This window comes from Aquarana catesbeiana, linkage group LG03 (genome assembly GCF_042186555.1).
Source record: "Aquarana catesbeiana isolate 2022-GZ linkage group LG03, ASM4218655v1, whole genome shotgun sequence".
NCBI lineage: Eukaryota > Metazoa > Chordata > Amphibia > Anura > Ranidae > Aquarana > Aquarana catesbeiana.
Window position 1 is genome coordinate 275,328,633 of NC_133326.1, and position 24,414 is coordinate 275,353,046.

The 24,414-nt window shown below is 42.4% G+C and overlaps 1 protein-coding gene across 10 annotated transcripts in view; it reads left to right on the top strand.

The window, feature by feature from the left end:
* The window catches only part of GRIP1 (glutamate receptor interacting protein 1), a 900,266-nt gene that overhangs the window by 461,421 nt on the left and 414,431 nt on the right, over positions 1 to 24,414 (top strand). Inside the window, exon 1 of one of the 10 annotated variants that reach the window (XM_073620099.1) lies at positions 1,543 to 2,063. The exons of the other annotated variants lie outside the window; for them this stretch is intronic. Within the exon in view, the coding sequence (XP_073476200.1) occupies positions 1,976 to 2,063 (88 nt within the window). The 5' untranslated portion in view covers positions 1,543 to 1,975. Of the gene's footprint in view, positions 1 to 1,542; positions 2,064 to 24,414 lie in introns of those variants that run through there. 10 annotated transcript variants of the gene reach the window in all.

The following is a 24,414-nucleotide window of genomic DNA, read 5'->3' on the forward strand; positions in this document are numbered from 1 at the left end:
AAAAGCAAATATCTTCCTTAGCTAGGTGCCAAGACTGAATATGGAGTTTTTCACTTGTCACCAAATGATGATCTGTTTCAATAAATGTTGAAGGAAAAAAGTGGCTGTGCAATGTTTAAGGAATGTAATAAATCAATATCATGGGCAAAGTTGATAAGCAATTTGTGAAGAATTAAGATTGCAGATGGGTGAAGTTATTCATTTAAAATTATTTGTCCAGTATATGTAAAAACTAAAAACATTAACTGGAAGGTTTCTATTAATCTGTGGGATGATATATACTGTTTTTTTGTTGTGTGTGTTTTTTTTTTTTTTTTTTTTTTTTTAATAATCAAGCCATCCTTTTTATGGGAAACCACAAAAAGGATTACAGTCCATTTAGAAGTGGTGTTCTAGCATGAGCAAGTGCTGCACTGAAACTAACTTTTTGTGTGTATCAAGCCTGCTGTTCAAAGGCAAAGGGCAATGTCGCCCTCTTCTAAAGGAGAAATGCAGCCAAAGCTCATTTGGCTGTACTTCTCCTGTGGATCACAGAAGTACAGTTTGTTCTGCACTCCTGTGACCCGTTTCCAGCTCACAGCGTGCTGATGTCACAGAGCTGGTCCAGGCTTGGGCAAGATCTCTACAATGAAGTCTCTCAGTGAGCTGCTGAGAGCCTGAGCCAACTGTGTGTGTGTGTTGGGGGGGGGGCAGAACAGACAGCGGTGACTGACAGTCACCATCTCTTTGCTCGGGAGCTCTGAGAACCGAGCGATCAGCGGTGTCTGATTGCTCGGTTTTCAGCGTTAGAGCCAGCGGAGGACAGATGCAGCATCAGACTAAGTTCTGAGTTCTCAATTTTCATTAGTGTGTGTATAGCTATGAAACTAGTGACTCTACAGGGTTTATTGCTGTACTGTCAGTAATAGTTACTTGCATAGGTGTGCGCAGCCTATTGCATTAGGATGTGCACCCAAAGCTCAAACACACATGCACAGTAGAGCAGTGGGCGGTGCCAGGAGAGATAAGATAGGTGTCAGTTTTTTGTTTTTATTTTTATTTTTTTCTCATTTTTTTAAAATTATCTTTTTTTATAATTTTATTTTTTTTTTTTTTTTAATTTGTTAGGGTTGAGGGGCTTTGGTGAAATAACAGAGAAAGGGACTGAGGACAGAGATTTCCCATCCCTTTCTCTGTAGCTGCCACAGGGTTGGGGAGCGTTTGGCAGTGGAAATCTGCATCACACAGGGTGATTAGGGTGTGCCCAGGCACACCCCCAGCACACCCTTTGCGCACGCCTATGGTAAAGAATAAGTTGATTTTTCTTTTATTTTGCAACTTTTTAAATGCAGTCTGAACAATCTATCAACATTCTGTGCTGTCATCACATTACCAAAGAAATAACAATTTCCTTGGCAACATGCAATTGCACCATTTATTTCTGTGCAAGAACTGTATAAGTAGGTTTTCTCACTGCTAGATGTAAATAATACAGCTCTTATTTTACCAGTGATATGTTATCGAGAGGCACTGCCATCTTTCAGCACTGCATGGGTTAACACTTCCAGAGAAGGAACATCCCATTGACAGGATGGAGATGAGAAAATGCTGCTTTAGAGCAGATGTTGAATACACGGCCCCCTACACAGCTCACACTGGGAGCATGAATGGGTGGAAGGACCAGGAGTAACCCAGGAGAAGAAGCCAGCTCCATCCTGCTCATCATTGTTTCTTTTGCTCAGTGCATAGCTACAAAGAAGAATCATCACGGTTGGGCAGCTGATCTAATGCTGCAGGTTCCTTGCTGGAGAGGCAGCGTGGAGCTGTGTAAATGATACAGTGTCATTAGATGACACCGAGCTGATCTCTGCATCACCAGGAGGAATCAAACCGTGTCACTCCCCTTAGGGACTACCTTCTGTGTTCTACGCGCAAGGAATTCGTATGCTTGTGCTGCCGCTGCTGCTTCTGCAACATCTCTGAGCAAGGCTGGTGTATGTGCATTACTGGCGGAAAGCAGCAAAGAAGAATGATAGCTGTCTCTTTCAAATGTCGTTGTCAAATCCTGCGGAGACTGGTTAAAGGTATGGTGCTTTTTCTTCTGCTCCTCCAGTCTCTGGCACACTCTGTCTTTTCAAATGCGCTGGCTCATGCTTTTCCCGTACAAATATGCCTGTCTTAACAATTTATAGTCAAGCAGCAAAGAGCATAGACTGTTCAAAGCTTGAGTCCCTCATAAGCCATTCACACCACGGACATTTTGTCTTACCTGCAGTTTGGTCTGTATGATTTTATTGTGCCTTTTTTTTTTTTTTATATCTGATTTTTGTTTTCTCCCCCCCCCCCCCCTTTTTTTTTTACCTGTAGACATTTTATATTTTCTTTCCCAGTGACATTTTCCTGTTGGTATATCATCTCCACAGAAACAGTAAGTCTTTCCACTGCACTGCAATGCTATATAATATCCCGTTTAGTGATGCAAGCTCTTGTACAGAAAAGTGAATATGGGCAACTTCCAAGCAAATAAGTTTTAATTCTGCTCGTTGAGTGCCTGTATGTGGTTAAACGCTAAGATCCGAGTAGTCATTAAAGCGGTTTCTGAAATATGTAGGAAGAACAGGAGCAATGGTTGTATACTGAGAAGGTTTTCCATTATAACTGGATGCGGCTGTGATTAGAAAATGATGAACTTGTGACCTCTTGTTCTTGTTCTTATCAAAATCCATAGATTTGCCTAAATGATTTCTGTCATCTAGTAAGCGAGCAGATAATTCCCATGGATTCTTCTGCTTCGGCTAAACGATCATAATTATTTTACAAAGAATGCAATTACAAGTCATTATTGTTTGTGTTTGAAAGGTAAAGTAGCTCAATTCAGCGTTTTATATAGAAGAGGGAAAACTTTGTGCATCCAATGGATTTTAATGTCAAGGTAGCCTAGCATTGTAATATGCTTGTGATGAGGTCATTTGAAAGCACTGCACGTCCGTTAGTGCACAAAGCATTTATATAACCAGTAATTAAGATTTCTCAGCTCCTAGTGGCAGCAAAAAGGTTAATATGGGGGATGCACATTACATGCGTTCTGCCGTTACCTTTTGCACGATGGCAGCCTGCAGTGTAAATATGAAGGGCCATGCTGTATTTGAAGCATGGACTTGTTTCCACCTTCCCTTGACAGTCATTCTTGTAATTCCAGGTTCTCTGCAGTGACCTGATAATATTTAAATAAGATGGTTACAGAGCCACTAGTCACAGGGCAGCCAGCTGAGAAATGCCAGTGGCCCGTGTCGGATTATTGTGCATGTTTTGCTGGCATATTTGAATTTTATGGAATGAGTCCCTGATCATTTTGTTCTGATTGGTGATCAGCCTACTCGGGATGCCTTGTGGAGTCGTTTTGTTGGTAGTCCAAAATGAGCTTACGGCAATTTATTGTCTTTCCTGCATTACCCAGGAAGAGGCAGGAACATGTAAAGGTTTGTTGTAGAACTGTCAACACACATTTTGCTGTGCTAATTTATGATAGTTCTCCAGCATTGCTTTGTAATCACTGTGATCTAAATGGCTTTAAACTCATCATGCAAAAATAAAAATAAAAATAAGTTGTTGAATCAATTAAGGCAGAGCTTCTAAACCAGGGTATTGGGTTTTGGAGCCTTCTGTACAGAACAAAATGGCTCCAGTTAGGTTACTTTGGAAATGGATCAGCTATAGATTGCAGCTTCGTAGAAAAGCTTTATACATGATAGCTTTGTTTAGCACAAAATTCTCCATATTGATTGATTGCTTTTTTTTCATAAATTGATTACTTCTTAGGTGGGTGTTGGAAAAATAATTGTTAAACTAATCTGTCAAAGCATGTGTTTATTTTCAGTGCACAGCTAACTGAGGCATCAGATCTGTGTAATTCCTGAGTACCTGGCACGCAATGTGTTTTTAAGAGGTTCTGACTGGCTTGTTTGTGAATAACACCGAATTAAAAAAAAAAAAAGTATAAAAATTAACATTTTCAGCACTTCTCAACATGTTCGACACGTCTCTTGACTTGACTGAATATTTACGTTTTTTTATTCATTCAACTATGTATGCTAAGTTATTAAAAATGTCAGTCTGTATTTTGCTTTTAAACTAAGGCAATTATAAGTGAATATATGGAGCTGATTTACTGGAGTGAAGTGAACCTGTGTTAATTTAAAACGTCATTCATGTAGAGTCATTTGAAGAAAAAGTAGGAACAACTTCTGTACCTGACTCAATGCTTGAAGTAAGGCCAGATTCTCTATACTTTAGTAAATTACCCCATAGAGGTCATCTCTTAACAAGTCACAAATGATCCTGATATGCGCCATCATCTGCTATGTATCACCTTGCAGCCTCAATAGTATTTTTGCTTGTTTTTGAAAATCTCTGCCACCTACTGATATGAAGGCAACAGTGGTCTTTATGCATTTTTGTTTCTCTGGGCATCGCTGTGAACTGTTTTTTCAGTGTGTTTGGTATGCTTGCAGGACCAAGATAACCAGCATAATATTTTTTTTCCTAAAGCTGAAGGGTAAATGTAGAATTGAAGCTTGCAGTTAAAGCGGTAGTAAACTCTGACAATGATACCCCATTTAAGCAATATATCAATCAAGTTAGTTATTTTCAATTACAATGCTACTAATGATATGCTCCAAAAGTGTTCTTACTTTTGAGAAATAAAGAGACTTGTGATCGCTCCCGCATGTTCCTAGCCGCTGCCATCACAACTATGGTCCTTCCGTGTTTTTGCAGTGCTTTGTTTCTGTCCTCAGTAGGTTTCCCTGGACATAATTGCGCGCATGCGCATTATTTGCCGAATCCACGCCTCGTTTTTGTTTTCGGTCACTACGGAAACCTTTTGCAGCAAATAGGAGCTGATCCTGTTTCTGCCTTACTCCAGAAGGGGAAGGAGTCTCGTGGGATCTCGGGGCTGATGCCAACAGAAAGTGAAGCACCCGGCATAGACCCAGCATTTTTCCGGCAGGGTCTGTTTCTTTCTTGCCGGAAAATTAGTTCTTACGGCGCTTGCGCAGATGACATCATTTACAAGAAAAACGATTACTCAGTAAGGAAGCAGGTAAGAGAAGAATAAAAAATGGAAATTTATACTATAGCCTGCTATTGTTGCTTTATTGAAAAATTATCATAATGGGTATACAACCGCTTTAGGTCTGGTAACAGTGCCAAAGAGGAAAAAAATAAAAAGAAGCTGAACAGGGTAGTCAAGACTAAGGATGAGCTGCGACGTGTTCGCACAGCCCATGTGCAGAGCCCGCCAGGAAGTTGGCGCTGCGCTAATCACAGGCAGTGAGACATTTGCCCGATGTGTGGCTGCAGAGATCGGGTAATGTCTCACTGCCTGCGATTAGCGCAGCGCAGTGCCGACTTCCTGGCGGGCTCTGCACATGGGGTGTGCGAACACGCCCAAGCCCATCCTTAGTCAAGACTCGCTTTAGGATAGGTAACATGCAGGAAAAAAATAGTGATAAATGTCAATGTTTAAAGTTGTTGTAAACCTCTGAAATTAAAAATTGACAAAGCATATCCTTCTTGCTTTGTCCCAAAGCACCTGTGTGTCTATCTCCTGGGATTGTCTGGCATTCCTCTGCTAAACCAGACAATCTCAGGAGATGGACCCTACTCCCCCAGCACACAGCAGATGATTGACAGCCTCAGCTTTAAGACTGTGTAGAGCAGTGGTTCTCAGCCTGGGGTCGGGACCCCCACGGGGGTCGAATGACTATTTGCCAGGGGTCACCGAATCCTGGGCTGTTCCTGAAGCCCGCACCACTCTCCCAGCCTTTTCGCGGCCGCCCAGCTTGTCTGTTTTCCTGGAGCCTGCGGCTGCCCACTCAGCCTCTTCGCAGCCGCCCATTCAGTTCACAGCATGGCTGGGGGGCAGAGACTAGAGGTCAGCTGACAGGTGAGGAATGTGAAGTGGGAGGGGCTGAAGGAGACCCTATCTCCTGATTTTGGCATAGGTGTCACTGCTGCGAGACACCACAAAGTCAGAGACACAGTGAGTAACACTACCTGTGATTATAGTTGCCATTAAAAGTCCCCACTACAGTTCTCAGATCAGCAGATGACCTTGATCAAGAGCACCTAAGTTGGCTGATCAGAACTCCCCCCAGCCCTGCCACTCATCCCATTCCCCCCTCCCTCCACCAAGGAGTAAGAGAAGGAATAAAAATAGAGAATACATGGAAGGGAGAGGAAAAGAGGGGGAGGAACAAAGAAAAAGGGAGATAAAGAACAAGAAAGACGGCTAGAGAGAGGGATGGGGGGGGGCAAGAAATTAGGGTAGAGAGAGAAAAAAGGGAAAGAAAGGAGAACAAAGAGAAAGAGTGGTACATCCTAAAATGTACCATAAGGGGTTTTAATACTGTACAAGTGGAAGGGAACCAGGGAGCGCCAAATGTCCATGGGTTAGGGGCGTTAATTACTTGTCTTGCCTTGGGTGCTGACTACCCACGCTACGAAAATAATTTTACTGTTGGGGGTCCCACAACTTGGGAAATTTTATCAAGGGGTCCTGGCACTAGGAAGGTTGAGAACCACTGGTGTAGAGGGTGGTGTGTCCATTCACTCCACTCATGTTTCCAATTACACTCAGCTCTATGCTGTGCAGTGTGTGATATCAGACCCCTGCCCTCTGGCTTCTTGAGATCAGAATTTCTATGTAAATGTGTGTTTTAGGAGGCTGTGGGGGGAGAGGGCTGCAGGACAAGTCTGGAACACATTTGGATTTGACAGTGTTGTGGCTGATAGACTCACTCACACCTATCCACTTCTTTACTTTAGAGGAAGTTTCTCTCAGCTCCTTTGAAGGGATTTTCACCATCATTGCAGACTGCGATGTTGCAGGGCTGCTTTTTTTTCTTAGTGGAGCTTTTTCTGTGAAGGCGAGATGACCTTACCTCATTCAGCTTTTATAGAACTACAGCAGCAGAGTGTAGCATAATGACTACTGATACAGTACTACAGCTTGCCATCTTCTTTTACATCTGCAGGATCATTCCATCTTGCAATTTATTTTTCCTAGACTTTATTTAAAGAGCTACCTAAGAGGTTATTACTGACTTAAATCTGTGGTCATGTGACAGGCAGGGTCTCGGGTCTTCTGATCTATAGTGTGGAAGAGTACTTCTTGCAGTGCCTATGTCACACCTTGATGACATGGACATTGCCTATTCAGTGGAGTCCTCAGAGGTTCTGGAAGACTTCCAGTGGCATCCTTCTGATGTCACGACCTGAGGAACAGCATCAAGACCGTGGTTGGTAAATTTAACTACTTGCCGCCCGCCATATAGCAAATGCCAGGTATGCCCCCTAGACCCCCAGGGAAATACCAATCCGTGCCCAGGCAGCTGCCAATCAGTGCCCACTCCAATGCCTACCACTGCCAGTGCCACCAGGGATGCCTATCAGTGCTTCATATCAGTGCCACCCATAAGAACCCATCTTTGCAGCCTTTCAGTGCCCTCGAGTGCCGCCTATCAGTGCCACCCATGAGTGCCCATCAGTACCGCCTATCAATGCCCATCAATGCTGCATATCAGTGCCGCCTACCAGTGCCCATCGTCAGTGCCCACTCATTGGTGCCCCCTTATCAGTGCCCATCAGTGAAAGAGAAAACTTATTTACATAATTATTTTTTTAACAGAAACAAAAATGTTCCGTCTTTTTTTATTTATCAAAAAATAAAAACCGCAGAGGTGATCAAATACCACCAAAAGAAAATTCTATTTGTGGGCACAAAATGATAAACATTTAGTTTGTGTACAGTGCAGCATGACCGCGCAATTGTCATTCAAACTAAAAGCTGAAAATTGGTCTGGGTAGGAAGGTGTATAAGTGCCGTGTATTGAAGTGGTTAAAATGAGGTATTGGGGGGGGGGGGGGGGGGGGGTGTGGACTTTACAGTAAATGTTTACGTTAAATTAAAAAGGCACACAAAGTAATATTAATGTTGATGCATTCATGTGCCATAAAGAATCAGAGGATATCGCAGCCTTCAGCAGTTTGATCATATACCAGTACTTCACTATCTTGAAGGCAACTGTAAAGAGGATATGATGTCAGGTTTTATGAATTTTATTCCTTGGCAATGTTTTCTATTAAGCACGGCACAAGTCTGTTTTTGCATGATTCTATTGAACAAGGGGACTAATCACAATCTCCCCTTGATAGATAGATATCTATCTATCTATCTATCTATGTATGTATGTATGGTGCTAGAGCCTCCAATCATCTTCATAGAGGAATGAAGGTTTGGCCCTGCTTGCAGGGAGATGTCCCATTAGAGTGCCCAAGGTACTTCTCAATTGCCTTCTTGTAAATAACAAAAAAACATGTTTTCATTCTTATTTGCGTGTTGTAAATCGGAAATGGCATGAAAACCATAAATGCTCAAAATTGGGGTAAATGTTTGCTTCTTATTTTTTGGCTCCTCTTATCAAATTAGCCATTTGTTTGTTGTTTAGCCCTTATGGAAAAGATACTTTTTCAAAATTTAGCCTAAAGTAGAACTATAAGCAAAACTTTATTTTGGGTAGAGCAAAGGTGGGTTATAACCAGGTTTGGGTTATAGGGTCAGGTTTTTTTCACCATCTGTGTCCCATTGTGGAGGTTTCCCTTTACTTCCTGTCCCACAGCTAAATAGTTAGTGAGAAATCCCTGCAAACTAAGGCAATCCCTTGGGGACCCCCAGGTCTCCAGAACTAGTGTCTCCATTGGAAGATTTCCCCTCCTATTAACTTTTCCGGGACAACCCAAAATTTGGGATTTGGCATTTTCTTTACTTCACGTTCAATGATACTGGTAGATGGGACAAATCGAGAGGGGGAATCACCTTAATGGGCACAGACAGCAATAAAAACTGACAGGTGTTCTAATCCCTCTCCACTCTGAGGCCCCTTTTACTCTGGTGATTCGATTACATTTTTTTTTTATTATATGGCTTTGCTACAGGTATAGGTACAAACAGGTTGCAGAACAATCCAGTAATCTGCAGTAGTTCATTCCCCTCTGGGTGATTTATGTACATTAGAAGGATTTAACAAACTTTATTGCAGATTCCTACCTTTTGTTATTCTGAAGAAATCCATGTGTGTTTGTATCCATGTGGGAAAATGAATCTAATGCGGAGTAGTTCACCAAAAATGGCATTTTTGCTACAGTAGATGCCGGAAATCTGACTTGCAGCTTAGTGCACATTTCTGGGAAAGACAGTGAGCCAATCACACAAGCAGGAAACGAGGTTTCTGAGGGACATTCTGTGTACAGAACACATTCAGGTAGCCATATTGCATTGCATTTTCAGAAAATTACAGTGGCTGCAGATTGAAAAGGAAAGGTAATTTTTCATTACATTCAACTACAATATGATTTGTGTCATAATTGTATACGCTATATTTTTTTTCTCCCCATGAAGGTGGAGTTACCTTTTAGGAGCCCTTTCACACTCATCAGGTTTTGATGCACATTTGATGTCTTCCTATTGACCAACAATGGAAGGTGCTTTTGAAAAGCTGCAGTGAAAAGAAAAGCAGCTGCAGCATGCAGGACTTTTCAAAGCGCAACGCACCTGCAGTGTGAAGCATTCCATAGGATTTAAAGCGATACATTGTTCATGCATTTTAATTCTGCTTTTTAAACCCCAAAAATGCATCAAAAGCTGATCAATGTAAAAAGGGCTCTAAGTCAGTGATGGCGATTTTGGCACCTCAGATGTTTTGGAACTACATTTCCCATGATGCTCATCTACACTGCAGAGAGCATGAAGATCATGGGAAATGTAGTTCCAAAACATCTGGGGTGCCAAGGTTCGCCATCACTGCCCTAAGTCAAGACCTGCAGAACATTTACCGTATATACCATAGCAGGTATGAAAGTAGTTGTAGTGATTGTCATGTAGTATGACTGCAAACAAAAGGTAGATGATCGTAATCCTGTGTTAAGGTAATATTAATGTTAAATAAGCCTTTATTTGAACATAATTAAAGAGTAACTCCACTTTTGTGGGGAGAAAAAAATGTCAGATAGTAAAAAAATATAGCATATAGCACTCAAGTCATAATGTAATTGAATGTTATTAAAAATTACCTTTCCTTTACAACCTGCAGCTCTGTAATGTTCTGTAAAATGCAATATGGCTACTTGGAGGAGGCATTCTGTACACAGAATGCATACAGAACGCCCCCTAGAAATATCATTTCCTGCTTGTGCGATTGGCTCACTGATTTTCCCAGAAGTCTGCACTAAGATACAAGTCCAACATCAGGCATCCTCAGCAACACAAATGTCATTTTTGATGAGATACTACCAATAGGAAATCACGTCTAAAGGGATGCAGGCCCAGCAGCTTTACTCATCAGAGCCCTGCAGGTGCAGCAGGTGATTGATAATTATGAAACCACTGCCATTAGAGGTGGTGTGTGGATCCCTGTTTCGGCAGTCCCAGCAGTTGTATGGACACAGACACTGCTCCCAATGTGACATGCATGCAGGTGCACAGGGCCATCCACTCAAATGCATGTCATATTGGGAGCAGTGTTTGTGTTCATGCAGCCGCTGCATCCCAATTGACGGCTATGGGACTGCAACACTTGTGCATCCCTGTGCCGGCGGTAAACACGGCCATACGTGGGGCACAGAATAAATTGCCCCGTGTGAACGAGGCTTAACCACTTAACAACCGGCCCATAGCCGAATGACGGCTGCAGGGCGGTTGCTTAACTCTGGGAGGACGTACTATGACGTCCTCCCGGAATTCCCCTCTCGCGCGCCCCCTGGGGCGCGCACCCGAGCACATCCGTGACTGCCGGGTCCAGAGGACCCGGCGCATCACGGATCCCGGTAAATGGCCGCTGATCGCGGCCATTTACCATGTGATTGCGCCGTCAAATGACGGCGCGATCACATGTAAACAGACCGGCGTCATCTGATGACGCCGGTTCCTCTCCTCCCCTCCTGTGTACCGATCGGTACACTGTGGAGGAGAGGGGGATGGATGGATGGATGGATGGATGGCTGCAGCGCTGTGGGCTGGATGTGTAGTGCCCACAGCGCTGCACAGAGACCATCCATCCATCCATCCATGCATGCTCAGCCATTCCTTCTGCTGTGCAATACTCTGCAAAGCCCCTATAATACTCTGCAAAGCCCCACATTACTCTGCAATACCCCTATAATACTCTGCAAAGCCCCACAATACTCTGCAAAGCCCCGCATTACCCTGCCATACCCCGCCATACCCCGCCATACCCCTCCATACTCCGCCATACCCCTCCATACTCCGCCATACCCCTCCATACTCCGCCATACCCCTCCATACTCCGCCATACCCCGCCATGCTCCTCAATACCCCGCCATGCTCCTCAATACCCCGCCATGCTCCTCAATACCCCGCCATGCTCCTCAATACCCCGCCATACTCCGCCATACCCAGCCATACCCCGCCATACCCAGCCATGCTCGGCTGTACTCGGCCCCTGTATGTGGCCAAGCTGTGGAAGTCTCACACATGTGGTAGCGCCGTACTCAGGAGGAGTAGGAGAATCTATTTCGGGGTGTCATTTTTGGTATGTACATGTAATGTGGTAGAAATATTGTATAAATGGACAACTTTGTGTTAAAAAAAAAAAAAAAAAAGTGTTTTAACCACTTCCCGCCCGCCGGCCGTCATACAACGTCCTTGACTTTGTGCGGGGATATCTGAATGATGCCTGCAGCTACAGGCATCATTCAGATATCCGCTTTTTCAGCCGGCGATTCCCTACACCATAAGAATGATCATAGCGGCTGTTCCACTGCTTGATCGTTCTTACGGGAGGCGAGAAGGGATGTCCCCCCCCCCCCCCCCTCCCGCGCTTCTACAGCTACCATCCATCCATCCATGCATGCTCAGCCATTCCTTCTGCTGTGCAATACTCTGCAAAGCCCCTATAATACTCTGCAAAGCCCCACATTACTCTGCAATACCCCTATAATACTCTGCAAAGCCCCACATTACTCTGCAATACCCCCATAATACTCTGCAAAGCCCCACAATACTCTGCAAAGCCCCGCATTATCCTGCCATACCCCGCATTACCCTGCCATACCCCGCCATACCCCGCCATACTCCGCCATACCCCGCCATACTCCGCCATACCCCTCCATACTCCGCCATACCCCTCCATACTCCGCCATACCCCTCCATACCCCGCCATACCCCGCCATACCCCGCCATACTCCGCCATACTCCGCCATACCCCGCCATACCCAGCCATACCCCGCCATGCTGAGTGTTTTAACCACTTCCCGCCCGCCGGCCGTCATACAACGTCCTTGACTTTGTGCGGGGATATCTGAATGATGCCTGCAGCTACAGGCATCATTCAGATATCAGCTTTTTCAGCCGGCGATTCCCTACACCATAAGAATGATCATAGCGACTGTTCCACTGCTTGATCGTTCTTACGGGAGGCGAGAAGGGATGTCCCCCCCCCCCCTCCTCCCGCGCTTCTACCGACTCACAGCTACGATCGAAGCCAGGATCATTTTTTTTTTTTTTTTATTTCAGGCTTCCCAGCCTAGAGGTGAGATGTGGGGTCTTATTGACCCCATATCTCACTGTAAAGAGGACTTGTCATGCCATATTCCTATTACAAGGATGTTTACATTCCTTGTAATAGGAATAAAAGTGGTCAAAAATTTTTTTTTTGAAAAAAAGCATCAAACTAAAATAAATAACGTAAAATGAACAATAAAAAAAAAATAAAAATTTTAAAGCGCCCCTGTCCCTGTGTGCTTGCATGCAGAAGCGAACGCATACGTAAGTCCCGCCCACATATGAAAACGGTGTTCAAACCACACACGTGAGGTATCGCTGCGATCGGTAGAGCGAGAGCAATAATTTTGGCCCTAGACCTCCTCTGTAACTCAAAACATGTAACCAGTAAAAAAATTTTAAAGCGTCGCCTATGGGGATTTTTGAGTAGCAAAGTTTGGCGCCATTCCACAAACGCGTGCAATTTTGAAGGGTGACATGTTGGGTATCTATTTACTTGGCGTAACTTTATCTTTCACATTATGCAAAAACATTGGGCTAACTTTACTGTTTTGGTTTTTGTAAAGCACAAAACAGTTTTTTTTCCAAAAAAAACGTGTTAGAAAAATTGCTGCGCAAATACCGTGCGAGATAAAAAGTTGCAACGACCGACATTGTATTCTCTAGGGTCTTTGCTAAAAAAAACATATATAATGTTTTGGGGTTCTAAGTAATTTTCTAGCTAATAAATGATGATTTTTACATGTAGGAGAGAAATGTCAGAATTGGCCTGGGTGCTCCAGAACGCCTGAAGGTGCTCCCCTGCATGTTGGGCCTCTGTATGTGGCCACGCTGTGTAAAAGTCTCACACATGTGGTATCGCCGTACTCGGGAGTAATAACAGAATGTGTTTTGGGGTGTAATTTGTGGTATGCATGTGCGGTCTGTGAGAAATACCCTGCTAATATGACAATTTTGTGGAAAAAAAAAAAAAGTAAAAAAAAACCTTGATTTTGCAAAGAATTGTGGGAAAAAATGACAACTTCAAAAAACTCACCATGCATCTTTCTAAATACATTGGAATGTCTTCTTTCCAAAAAGGGGTCATTTGGGGGGTATTTGTACTTTTCTGGCATGTTAGGGTTTCAAGAAATGAGATAGGCCGTCAGTACTTCAGGTGTGATCAATTTTCAGATATTCGCACCATAGCTTTTGGACTCTATAACTTTCAAAAAGACCAAATAATATACACCAATTTGGGTTATTTTTACCAAAGATATGTAGCGGTATAAATTTTGGCCAAAATATATGAAGAAAAATTACTAATTTGCAAAATATTATAACAGAAATGAAAAAAATTTATTTTTTTACAGATTTTTAGGTCTTTTTTCTTTTACGGCGCAAAAAATAAAGAACCCAGCGGTGATTAAATACCACCAAAAGAAAGCTCTATTTGTGTGAAAAAAAGGACAAACATTTCATAAAGATACAGTGTTGCATGACTGAGTAATTGTCATTCAAAATGTGAGAGCACCAAAAGCTTTAAATTGGTCTGGTTAGGAAGGGGGTTTAAGTGCCCAGTTGTCAAGTGGTTAAAACACAATTGATACTTCTAGATATTGCATATAACATTTTATTTATTAACGATATGTATATAGCACCAACACATCAATTTTACATATATATGTTGTACATTCACATCAGTCCCTGCCCTCCAAGGAGCTTACAAACTAAGGTCCCTAACTCACATTTATATATACTAGGGCCAATTTAGACAGGAGACAATTTAACCTACTAGCATGTCTTTGAAGTACCTTACCTGGAGGAATCCCATGCAGATACAGAGAGAACATGCAAACTCCATGCAGATGCTGTGGTTGGGCTTCAAACCAACGACCAAGTTGTGCTGCTAGGCGGGAGTGGTACCCAACATGGCACATCTTCACTTTTTGAATTTTCACTTCAAACCACTACATGTGTGAAATATGTCGACTTTTTTGCCAGCCATAGTATTTGCAGTTGTGATGGTCCCCTAATAGTTCACACAGCATAGCCAGAATGATGATTCCACAGTTTGCTGTTGCAGCTTCATGTATTGCATTTCTGTTGTGCTTGCTCCTCCTTTAGACCTCATTCACACTGACCGTGAAATAAACACATTTGTGTTTGCTTGTAGGACAGTTCTAAATGCATATATATGCATGCAATGATTTAGATGGTATATTTCACACTATGCCTTTACCTGTGTTTAGGTTACTTACGTTTGAAGAACATAGAAATCTGTGTCCAGTCCAGATTAGATAGTCGGAACAGATGTAAATTTAGGAACATTTAAACACAGAAGAAAGTGATCTGGGAAGTATAACTTAAATAATTTTGCTTTTATTTCCCAGATCAATGTCTCTGTGCTTATAGGCTAAGTACACTTTTGCATGTTACACTGCTATTTAGGGTGTAACCTGTAACATTCTCCAGCACATGTCCTTTTCAAACACCTTTCCCCAGAGATCCTATCCCCATACCCACTACTGGATTTTGAAAACAGCGCCATTCATTTACAGCGATCTGTGAATGAGAAAACTACAAGTCCTGTCTGCTGCTGCGACAGATGGCTCGTAGTTCTCCATGATCTGCAAGGACGCTGATGATAGTGCCTGTAGTTCATTCACAAGCCCCGCAACTTTCAAACTGACAGCCTGTACAGGGGTATGGGCTGACAGCTGTAGGGCTTGTCAGCAGAAGCCTGACAAGCCCTACACTGATCACTGGCATAATGCTTTGTAGGCTGCTGCAGGGAAAAAATAATGCACATTTTTTTCCCCTGCAAAAAATTATGTGCGTTTTTATTTTTCCCAAGGGATGAACTTAGCCTTTAAATAAAACAAATGCTGGAGACAAGTGTGAATGCTGCTTAAGAGCTCATTCAATTTGGCACACAAGCTCATACAGCATGTGTTTATGTGCCCAGGAGTGACCACTTTTCTGAGCAGCCGTGGCCAGCAGTCTGTTGAAAATCAATGCCAAGAGTGCCTGTTCAGATCTTACCATACATCTAAACATTTACAACTGTACAGGGATTGATGGACTGCCCTAGACGCAGCTTGTCTGCATCCATAACAGTGTATCCATCCCTGTATGGGATGGATACACAGCCGATCCTAGCTGGTGGCCATAGCTAGACGGTACTGCATCTGTTCCTGTGTAAATGAGCTCTTAATTCATCTAAACTAGTGACATTCTGCAATAGCGTTTTACTTGCAGTGCATTCCTTTTCACATTTAATTTGGTGCGAGAAACTCCATGTGCATTTCACGCACCGCATTTAAATTGCACTGTCCTTGTGATCCTCAGCGCATGTCCTTGTACGCTTAATGACATCCCAAATGCAGGTTGAAAATGCAGGGCTTTCGCTGGTCTCAGAAATGCACCAAATCGCATGGTAAAGGACCATGGGATTTGTTTACAGTGCTGATCCAAAATAATTGCATGCACGTCCTTTGTGCGATTTGAGCCTATTCAAAATGAATGGTACAAAATTGTACCACATCTGAATTGAACAGGAATGTGGTGCGATTCACATGCGGTTCATAGTGTGAACTGAGCCGTAGTGTATTATCCTGGGAAGAATTGTGGGCAGATAGTTTCATAGGCCCTGGTTCAGTCTAATGACCTATCCAGTCCTCAATAAAAGTGAAAAATAAAGATTTTTTTTTTTTTTTTTTTTTTAGCAAAGGCTTTTATAACTTAGAACAGTGGTCTCCAAAATGCGGCCCTTTGCTTGCTTTTATCTGGCCCTCGGGGACTATTTCATCCACTGATGCCAACGATGGGGCATAATTCTTCCCCACTGACTGCAATGAAGGGGCACGCAGTATATTCACTCACTGACACCAACAACGGGGCACACTTCCTCCCACTGCCACCAATGATAGAACACAATTTCTCTCATGACACTAATAATGGGGCACAATTTCTCCCAATGATACCAATGAAGGGACACCATTCCTCCCAATGACACCAATGATGGGACACAATTCCTCCCCATGACACTAATGATGGAACATAATTCCTCCCAATGGCACCAATGATGGGGCACAATTCCTCCCAATGGCACCAATGTTGGGGCACAATTTCTCCCCATGGCACCAATGATGGGGCACAATTTCTCCCCATGGCACCAATGATGGGGCACAATTTCTCCCCATGGCACCAATGATGGGGCACAATTTCTCCCCATGGCACCAATGATGGGGCACAAGTTCTCCCCATGGCACCAATGATGGGGCACAATTTCTCCCCATGGCACCAATGATGGGGCATTGATTTTTCCCACTGACTTAAGGAACTTTTCTACTTCCAGTGGCCACAGTCCCCTAAAGTCTGAAGACTGTAAACTGGCCCTTTGTTTAGAAAGTTTGGAGACCCCTGACTTAGAAGAATGACAAGCCTTTTCTGTGTCACTCCCTGAATTGGTTTCACCTTGGTGAGGTATTCCTCTCCTAAACAAGTGCAGGCACTGTAACCTTTCTTAATACATCACAAAAAAATCAGCAGATTCTTATGAAGAATGACCCTCCCATTCTGCAATCAGTTTAATTCTTTTTTCCTTAACAAAACCACCCTGCCTAAAGGAATCTTGTACTGGGAGAATATGCAGCCCATTTTTTGTAAGCACCGCTTTTTTTAAATGCCAGGTTATTATGCTGATCCACAAATGTCAGTTGATGAGGTTGAGATCAATGAGCTGATTTAATAAAGTATCTTCACAAAATAAAGTGTATAAATATTCACTTTAATTAGCCAGTCATGTGAAAAGCAAATCCTTGTTCACTTTGAATTCCCAGTCATGTGCAGCAATCTGCTATTCACAGGATTTGTTAATTGAAGAGAATATTCACACAATGTATTTGTTATTTTAATCAACTGCGTTAGCAAATCAACCCACAAAAAAATCAGTCACAGGGCCGGTGCATTGCTTTCAATTAGGTGGTCTACTCTTAGACTTGCATTGTTGGAGAGAGCAGCAAAACACAACCATTATTTAGCACTGTAAAGTAGAAAGAAGCTTGAGTACATAATTGGCAAACACGGCTGCCCCGCTGATATAATTACAAACTATATACATAGAAATGATTTTTAAACATTCTTATATTGAAAATATCTACGCTTATATCTACACACTGCAAATATACTTACATTTACACTTATATCACATAAAATTTAATTCATGTTCAAAAATTTTTATTTCCCTTTGGAAAATTAGGAACAAGTTTATCTTTGCCATTTTGGTAGTTCTCTATTAGTCTTTCTCTTCACCTGATCCGCCTACTTCACTTTTTTTTTTCTACAACCTCCCTTCTACTCTTTGGCCTTTTGTAACAGCCTATGTTTTCGTCTTTTTTGTAACCTTGTTACTTGCCCTTCCGTTTTTATGACTTTTTAAAATTTTAATAGCAGCCCCTCCTTTGCTATAATTTCTTTTTACAACCTATATCTTCTTTCTCCCCCTTCCATTTTCAGTCAACTGGGCTCTGGTGATTCTGCACAGACCAGCTGCCCTGTAGTGGTATATCTGCTAAGGGTTGTTGTTAAGTGGATAATGGAATCCCAGCCATGGCTCTACCTGCATGACATTTGCATGTTCTCCCTGTGCCTGCGTGGGTTTCCTCCGGGTACTCCAGTTTCCTCCCACACTCCAAAGACATGCTGGTAGTTTAACTCCAAAGACATGCTGGTAGTTTAACCACTTGCCGCCTACCATATAGCAGAATGACAGCGGCAAAGTGGTTGTGATATCCTGACCAGACGTCCAGGGGGGCGCGCAGCGCGGTGAGCTCAGGTTCTGTGTGTTAGTCTGACACACCAACTCTGATCGTGGTACGGAGCCTCTGACAGAAGCTTCTTACCACGTGATCAGCTGTGACCAGTCACAGCTGATCATCATGTGAACCAGCTTACCTCGGTTCACGCTGACAGGGAGAGACGATTGGCGGCTCTCCCTGTCAGAGGAGGGGTCTGTGCTGATAATCAGTACATTGATTATCAGCACAGCCCCCATCAAAAGGTTCCCATCAGCTGCCAGCCTGTCCCCATAATAAACACCTGTCAGTGCCCAAAAAAGTGCCAATCAGTGCCACTCAGTAATGCCTGCCAGTAGCTCCTCATCAGTGCTGCCTATCCAGTGCCACCTATCAGTGCTGTCTATCAGTGCCCATCAGTTTGTCTTTTTTTGTCTTTTTTCGTTTATAGCACAAAAATTAAACGCAGAGGTGATCAGATACCACCAACAGAAAGCTCTATTTGTGGGAAGAAAATGATAAAAATTTAGTTTGGGTACAATGTAGTATGACTGCGCAATTATTCAAATTGTGACAGCGCTGAAGGCTAAAAATTGCCCTGGGCAGGAAGGGGGGAAGTGCCTGGTATGGAAGTGATTACCATATATACGCGAGTATAAGTCGAGATTTTCAGCCCTTTTTTTGGGCTGAAAGTGCCCCCCTCGACTTATACTCAAGTCACTGCCGTCTGCCTACATGATCAGCGTGTCATGCAGGCAGACGGCGGCCAGCTTGTGCTATTACTATTTGGCGGCCAATTACTGTTCAAAAGCCATGCCTCCTCCTCGTCTGTGATAGGCAGAAAACTCCATTTCCCAGCAGTCAGTGTACAGCCTATCACGGACATTCTCTCATCCTCGTCCGTGGTATGAGGATGAGAGAATGTCCGTGATAGGCTGACCGCTGACTGCTGGGAAATTGAGTTTTCTGCCTATCACAGACGAGGAGGCGCGGCTTTTGAACAGTGAATGGCCGCCGAATAGTAATAGCACAATAGCTGATCGGTGCAGAGCGGCACACAAGACACATGCACACAAGACACATGCACACAAGACACATGCACACAAGACACATGCACACAAGACACATGCACACAAGACACATGCACACAAGACACATGCACACAAGACACATGCACACAAGACACATGCACACAAGACACATGCACACAAGACACATGCACACAAGACACATGCACACAAGACACATGCACACAAGACACATGCACACAAGACACATGCACACAAGACACATGCACACGACACATGGAGATATACAGCTGCAGATGGGCATTGTTGACCCTCTTTTTCCACTTACAATAGCTGCTGCATTTCTCACCCTCGTCTTATACTCGGGTCAATACGCTTTTCCCATTTTTTTTTTTTGGTAAATTAGGGCCTCGACTTATACTCGGATCGACCTATACTCGAGTATATACGGTAATTGGATCCTGTCTAAATTGGCCCTACTATGTGTATGTATAAATGTGAGTTGGGGACCTTAGATTGTAAGCTCATTGAGGGCAGGAACTGATGTGAATGTAATGTAATATGTGTAAAGCTCTTCGTAAATTTGTGGTGCATACGCATTTGGCAGTGCCTAAAATTGTAGAGCAACTGAGCAATGAGCAGAGCAGGGTGAGACCGTGTATTACTGAATTTTGAACAGTATAGGCACTTATATTTAATGTTTTACATACCATACCTTTACCTGCCTAAAGTGATCTAGCAGGACTTCATTTTCTGACTAAAGCTCCACTTTAAATTCAAGAGGCTCCCTGTAGGGCTCCCAATTATGTACCTAGAGTTAAACTGTTTATATAGGCCTAACTGGCTTTAAATTTTAGCTGGTAAGTTTAAATGATATCAGTACATATAAACCTGGATCCTAATAAATCTTTGTGCGTTTCAGCTTTTGACGCTTTTTGAATACGATCATTGAAATCTCTTGATGTATTACTTCTATATTCTCTAAGCCTGCTGCCATGAGTTGTACATGTACAAATCTGTAATTGATGATTGGGCAGACGGTAAGCCATGCAGGTTGGGAAAACTTGAGGGCTTGCTATGCACAAAAAGAACAGGCTGTGCAGGTGCTAATCTTCTAAATCACATCTCTGACAGCTTGATGGCTAATAACTTTCTTGCCGAGAACAAGTTCCTGTGATGTTGATATTGATGGATGAGCTGCTAGAAATGGGGATATCTTACAATAGCAGGTTTGTCATTAGAGGGCAAGCAGACAATAAAATCTCCTACATGTTCACTAACAAATGTGTGTCAGTCTATTAAAAGTGAAGAAAAAGATCAGCTCACAAGAGTGTTTGTTGTTGGTATTCTCAAAGTATGTGTGTACAAGTGAATGTTTATGACTCTAATGCAGTTGTTACATCTTCCAAAACACTGAATAAGGCAAAGATTCAAGTAGTATGATTTATAATACTCAGAGGATGTCCTTTCTGTGTCCATGAGATTGATGAGCAATGCAACTATTGAATGACTTGAACATTTCCTTCTATATCCTATATTGCTCTAAGCAATGTCATTTATAGTACTGTCTTCTAGATTTCTACCCCTCCTATCATTGCCATGGGTTTCTGTAGAACTTTTTTTTTTTTTTTGGGGGGGGCATAATTTTAAGGTCACTCACGCTCAGCCCCTTTTTGACAATGTCGTGAAGGGGAGGGGCTTAGTCATCATATAAAGCACAGGCATGCAAAGGTTTGAGAAACCCAATGCAAAAGCTTACTAGAAGGATCAAGCTGCCTTTGTCTGATTTAGCTATTTCTAATTTGTTTTTAACCCCTACCCTGCCCCGCCCTTAAGTCAGCCCCTAAACATGCCCTTGTAAATTATCTCATGAAATTACACTGCCAAATGTTTTATGCAGAATTGGGTTCCAAAAAAAAATATATTTAACTTCTTTAACAATATTAACATAAAGCATATCAATGCAGCCTACTAGTGCCCATCAGTACAGCCTCATCAGTGCCTATTAGTTCAGCTAATCACTCCCCATCAGTGCAGTCTCATCTGTGCCCATCAGTGCAGCTTATCGGTTCCACCTCATCTGTGGCCATCAGTGCAGCCCATAATTGCCCACCAGTGCAGCCTACCATTGCAGCCTACAATTGCCCACCAGTTAGAATCAATCAGCCAGGAAACGGTCAGCCCAGTCCGCCCCTGCTCCACTCTCGCCCTCCGCTAATTTCCACTCGCCAAATGTGAGCAGGCGAGTGGAAATTTTGAGGGCTGCGTGTGTGGACACCTTGCTCTGTGGGGGGGGCACTTGCCCCCTCCATGCAGACACCCACGATCATTGCCATAGTACTGCACACATGGCCAGCTAGGACATAAGCCATTGGAGGCATTGAAAGTTCAGTTGAGACCTGACATAAGCTCACTGACAACTGTAAGTTGACAGAGGCAAACCTCCAACAACTGAGCATTCTTTGGGGAGAAACTGAGTATATTTTTTGGATGGAGATTTTTTGGGTAATCCAGTCACTAGTATCAAACAAGCACAATGGAATACACATGAGGTAGTTTGGAGTGCTCTTACTGTATGTGTAAATAACAGTTTATGGGTAAAGAAAAATGGTTTAAAAGTGTTGTGCGTTAAACAGTCTTCCCTAAACAAAGGTTGGCACAGGTTTATAATAATGTTATGCATTTTGAGTTACATATTTAGTTGGTTTGTTAAAACATTTGCCTCTTTTTATATACATAATTTTATTTTCACTATTTATATTTTGTTCATGACAACATCGTGTTTTGTTTGGTTTTTTTTTGTTATATGTAATGATTGTGTTATTTTTTTTTTTGGGGGGGGGGGGTCTTGTTTAATAAGGATTCTTTTGTAAAATATATAAAAGCAGGAGTAGAGATCCTTTATAACCAGATGACTCGAGACCAAATAATCCTTTTGTGTTGTGTTAATCATAATTTTATATCTGTGTGTCACAGGAAATGTGGAAGATATTTTAGATTTTTTTGTGGGATTAGGGTTTCCTTTATTACAGTTTTTATTTATTTATATAATATATAATAAAAATGATTGTATTAATGTTGGTATGAGACCTAGTTTGGATGACTTTTTTTTTATTTTTTATTTTTTGGTTCAATCTATAATTTGGCAAGTGTTTCATTTCACTGGGTCCTGATCCTTTTTTTTTCCCCCTGCTATTTGGATAAGATGGATCATTGATCTTAAAGTGATACTAAACACGCACAGTTTAACTTGCATTGTCCCTTCTAATTTATGTATGTGCATGATGGCACTGTAATTATTTTAATAAAAATAAACTATACCTTTTTCCTAATCAATATACAGCTGACACATGACCCAGATCTTCCCCAGCCTGTCTGCAGGGAAACATAAGCAGGGGGAGCTTCTAGGCCTCTGATGCTGTTTACATGTTAAAAAAAAATACACCCTTTGGAATACAGAGTAAAAATACATAATATCAATAAACTGTTTTACATTGGCATACAAATATATATTTAAAATTAAAACATTATTATTATGAAAAAAACATGGTGTGGGCAGATTTCTGCCAATCACAGGCTGTGTCGGGCCCCTGTGTCTTAGAATAACAGGGAGGTAAATCAAGATGTAATACCCCACCCCCATTGTGTGTAGCTGGTTAGTGTGCATGGAGGAGGAGGGAGTGGGCTGTCATTTACCACTGTGTATACACCCACATGTGTGACTCTATAGACACATGGGCTGCTCAGATGTGATAGGGAGGAAATACTCAGCATAGAAACTTACTGAATACTGCCCATGTGCAGAGTTGCCACTACAGCTGCAAAATCCCTAGCCTAATCCCAACCATGACACTACCTGCCTGGAGTGTGCATGTTCTCCCTGTGCCTGCGTGGGTTTCCTCCGGGTACTCCGGTTTCCTCCCACACTCCAAAGACATGCTGATAGGGTAATTGGATCCTGTCTAAATTGTCCCTAGTATGTATGAATATGAGTTAGGTACCTTAGATTGTAAGCTCCTTGAGGGTAGGGACTGATGTGAATGTACAATGTATATGTAAAGTGCTGCGTAAATTGATGGCGCTATATAAGTATCTGAAATAAATAAAATAAATAATAATTTGGGACCTGGACAGAAGGTAAAGCTAGAGAGCAGCAGGATCAGCCAGGATTGTTGCAGAATACAGAAAACAAATCTCAAAGTGACTGAGTATGAACAGCATGTAATACAGTATTTATTGATATTTTTCTTATGTGGGCTTAGTGACACTTTAACTATTTAGTAATTACATTTCTGACCTAATAATAATTGGGAATAGTTCCTGTGCTTGTGCCCACTTGTTCACTTTTTTATATATGTATATGACACAGGTGACACCTTAAAATCTTCATAGAAGCATATAAAATTCTAAGGACTAGTTCACACCAGATGCAGTCCAGTGCATTCTTAATCTGCATCAAAAAAGAATGGACACTGTTTAACATGGATTCCAATGGCCCTAGTTTACACAAGTGCAGTGGATTCCAGTGCAGTCAACAAAAATAGATCATGCTTTTTCTGTATGGAACATGGCAAAATGCATTAAAGAACACATTAGAACGCATCAAAAACCCTCAGAATGCACATGTCCTTAATTAAGATAGAGAAAAAGAGAGAGGGGTGGGGGGAGCACCAGAACACATCCGACATGCACCTGGAATGCAGAAATTGTGGTGTGAGCTGGCCTTAAGCCCTGCAAGAGGTGCTGCTGTTATAATATGCCTATTTTCTTAATATATAAATAAAGTCATAAATAACCCTGAGTGTATATATATGTGTGTGTGTGTGTATATATATATATATATATATATATATATATATGTGTGTATGTATGTATGTATGTGTGTGTGTGTGTGTGTGTATATAAACACATACATACATACTAGGGGTGCAACGGATCGTCATCGATCCGTGATCCGATCCGCAGAGGTTGATCCGTACGGGACACCCGCGATCCACAGAGCGCTCTGTGGCCTCGGCCATAGGAAAGGCCGCGGCTTCAGCCTAGCTCC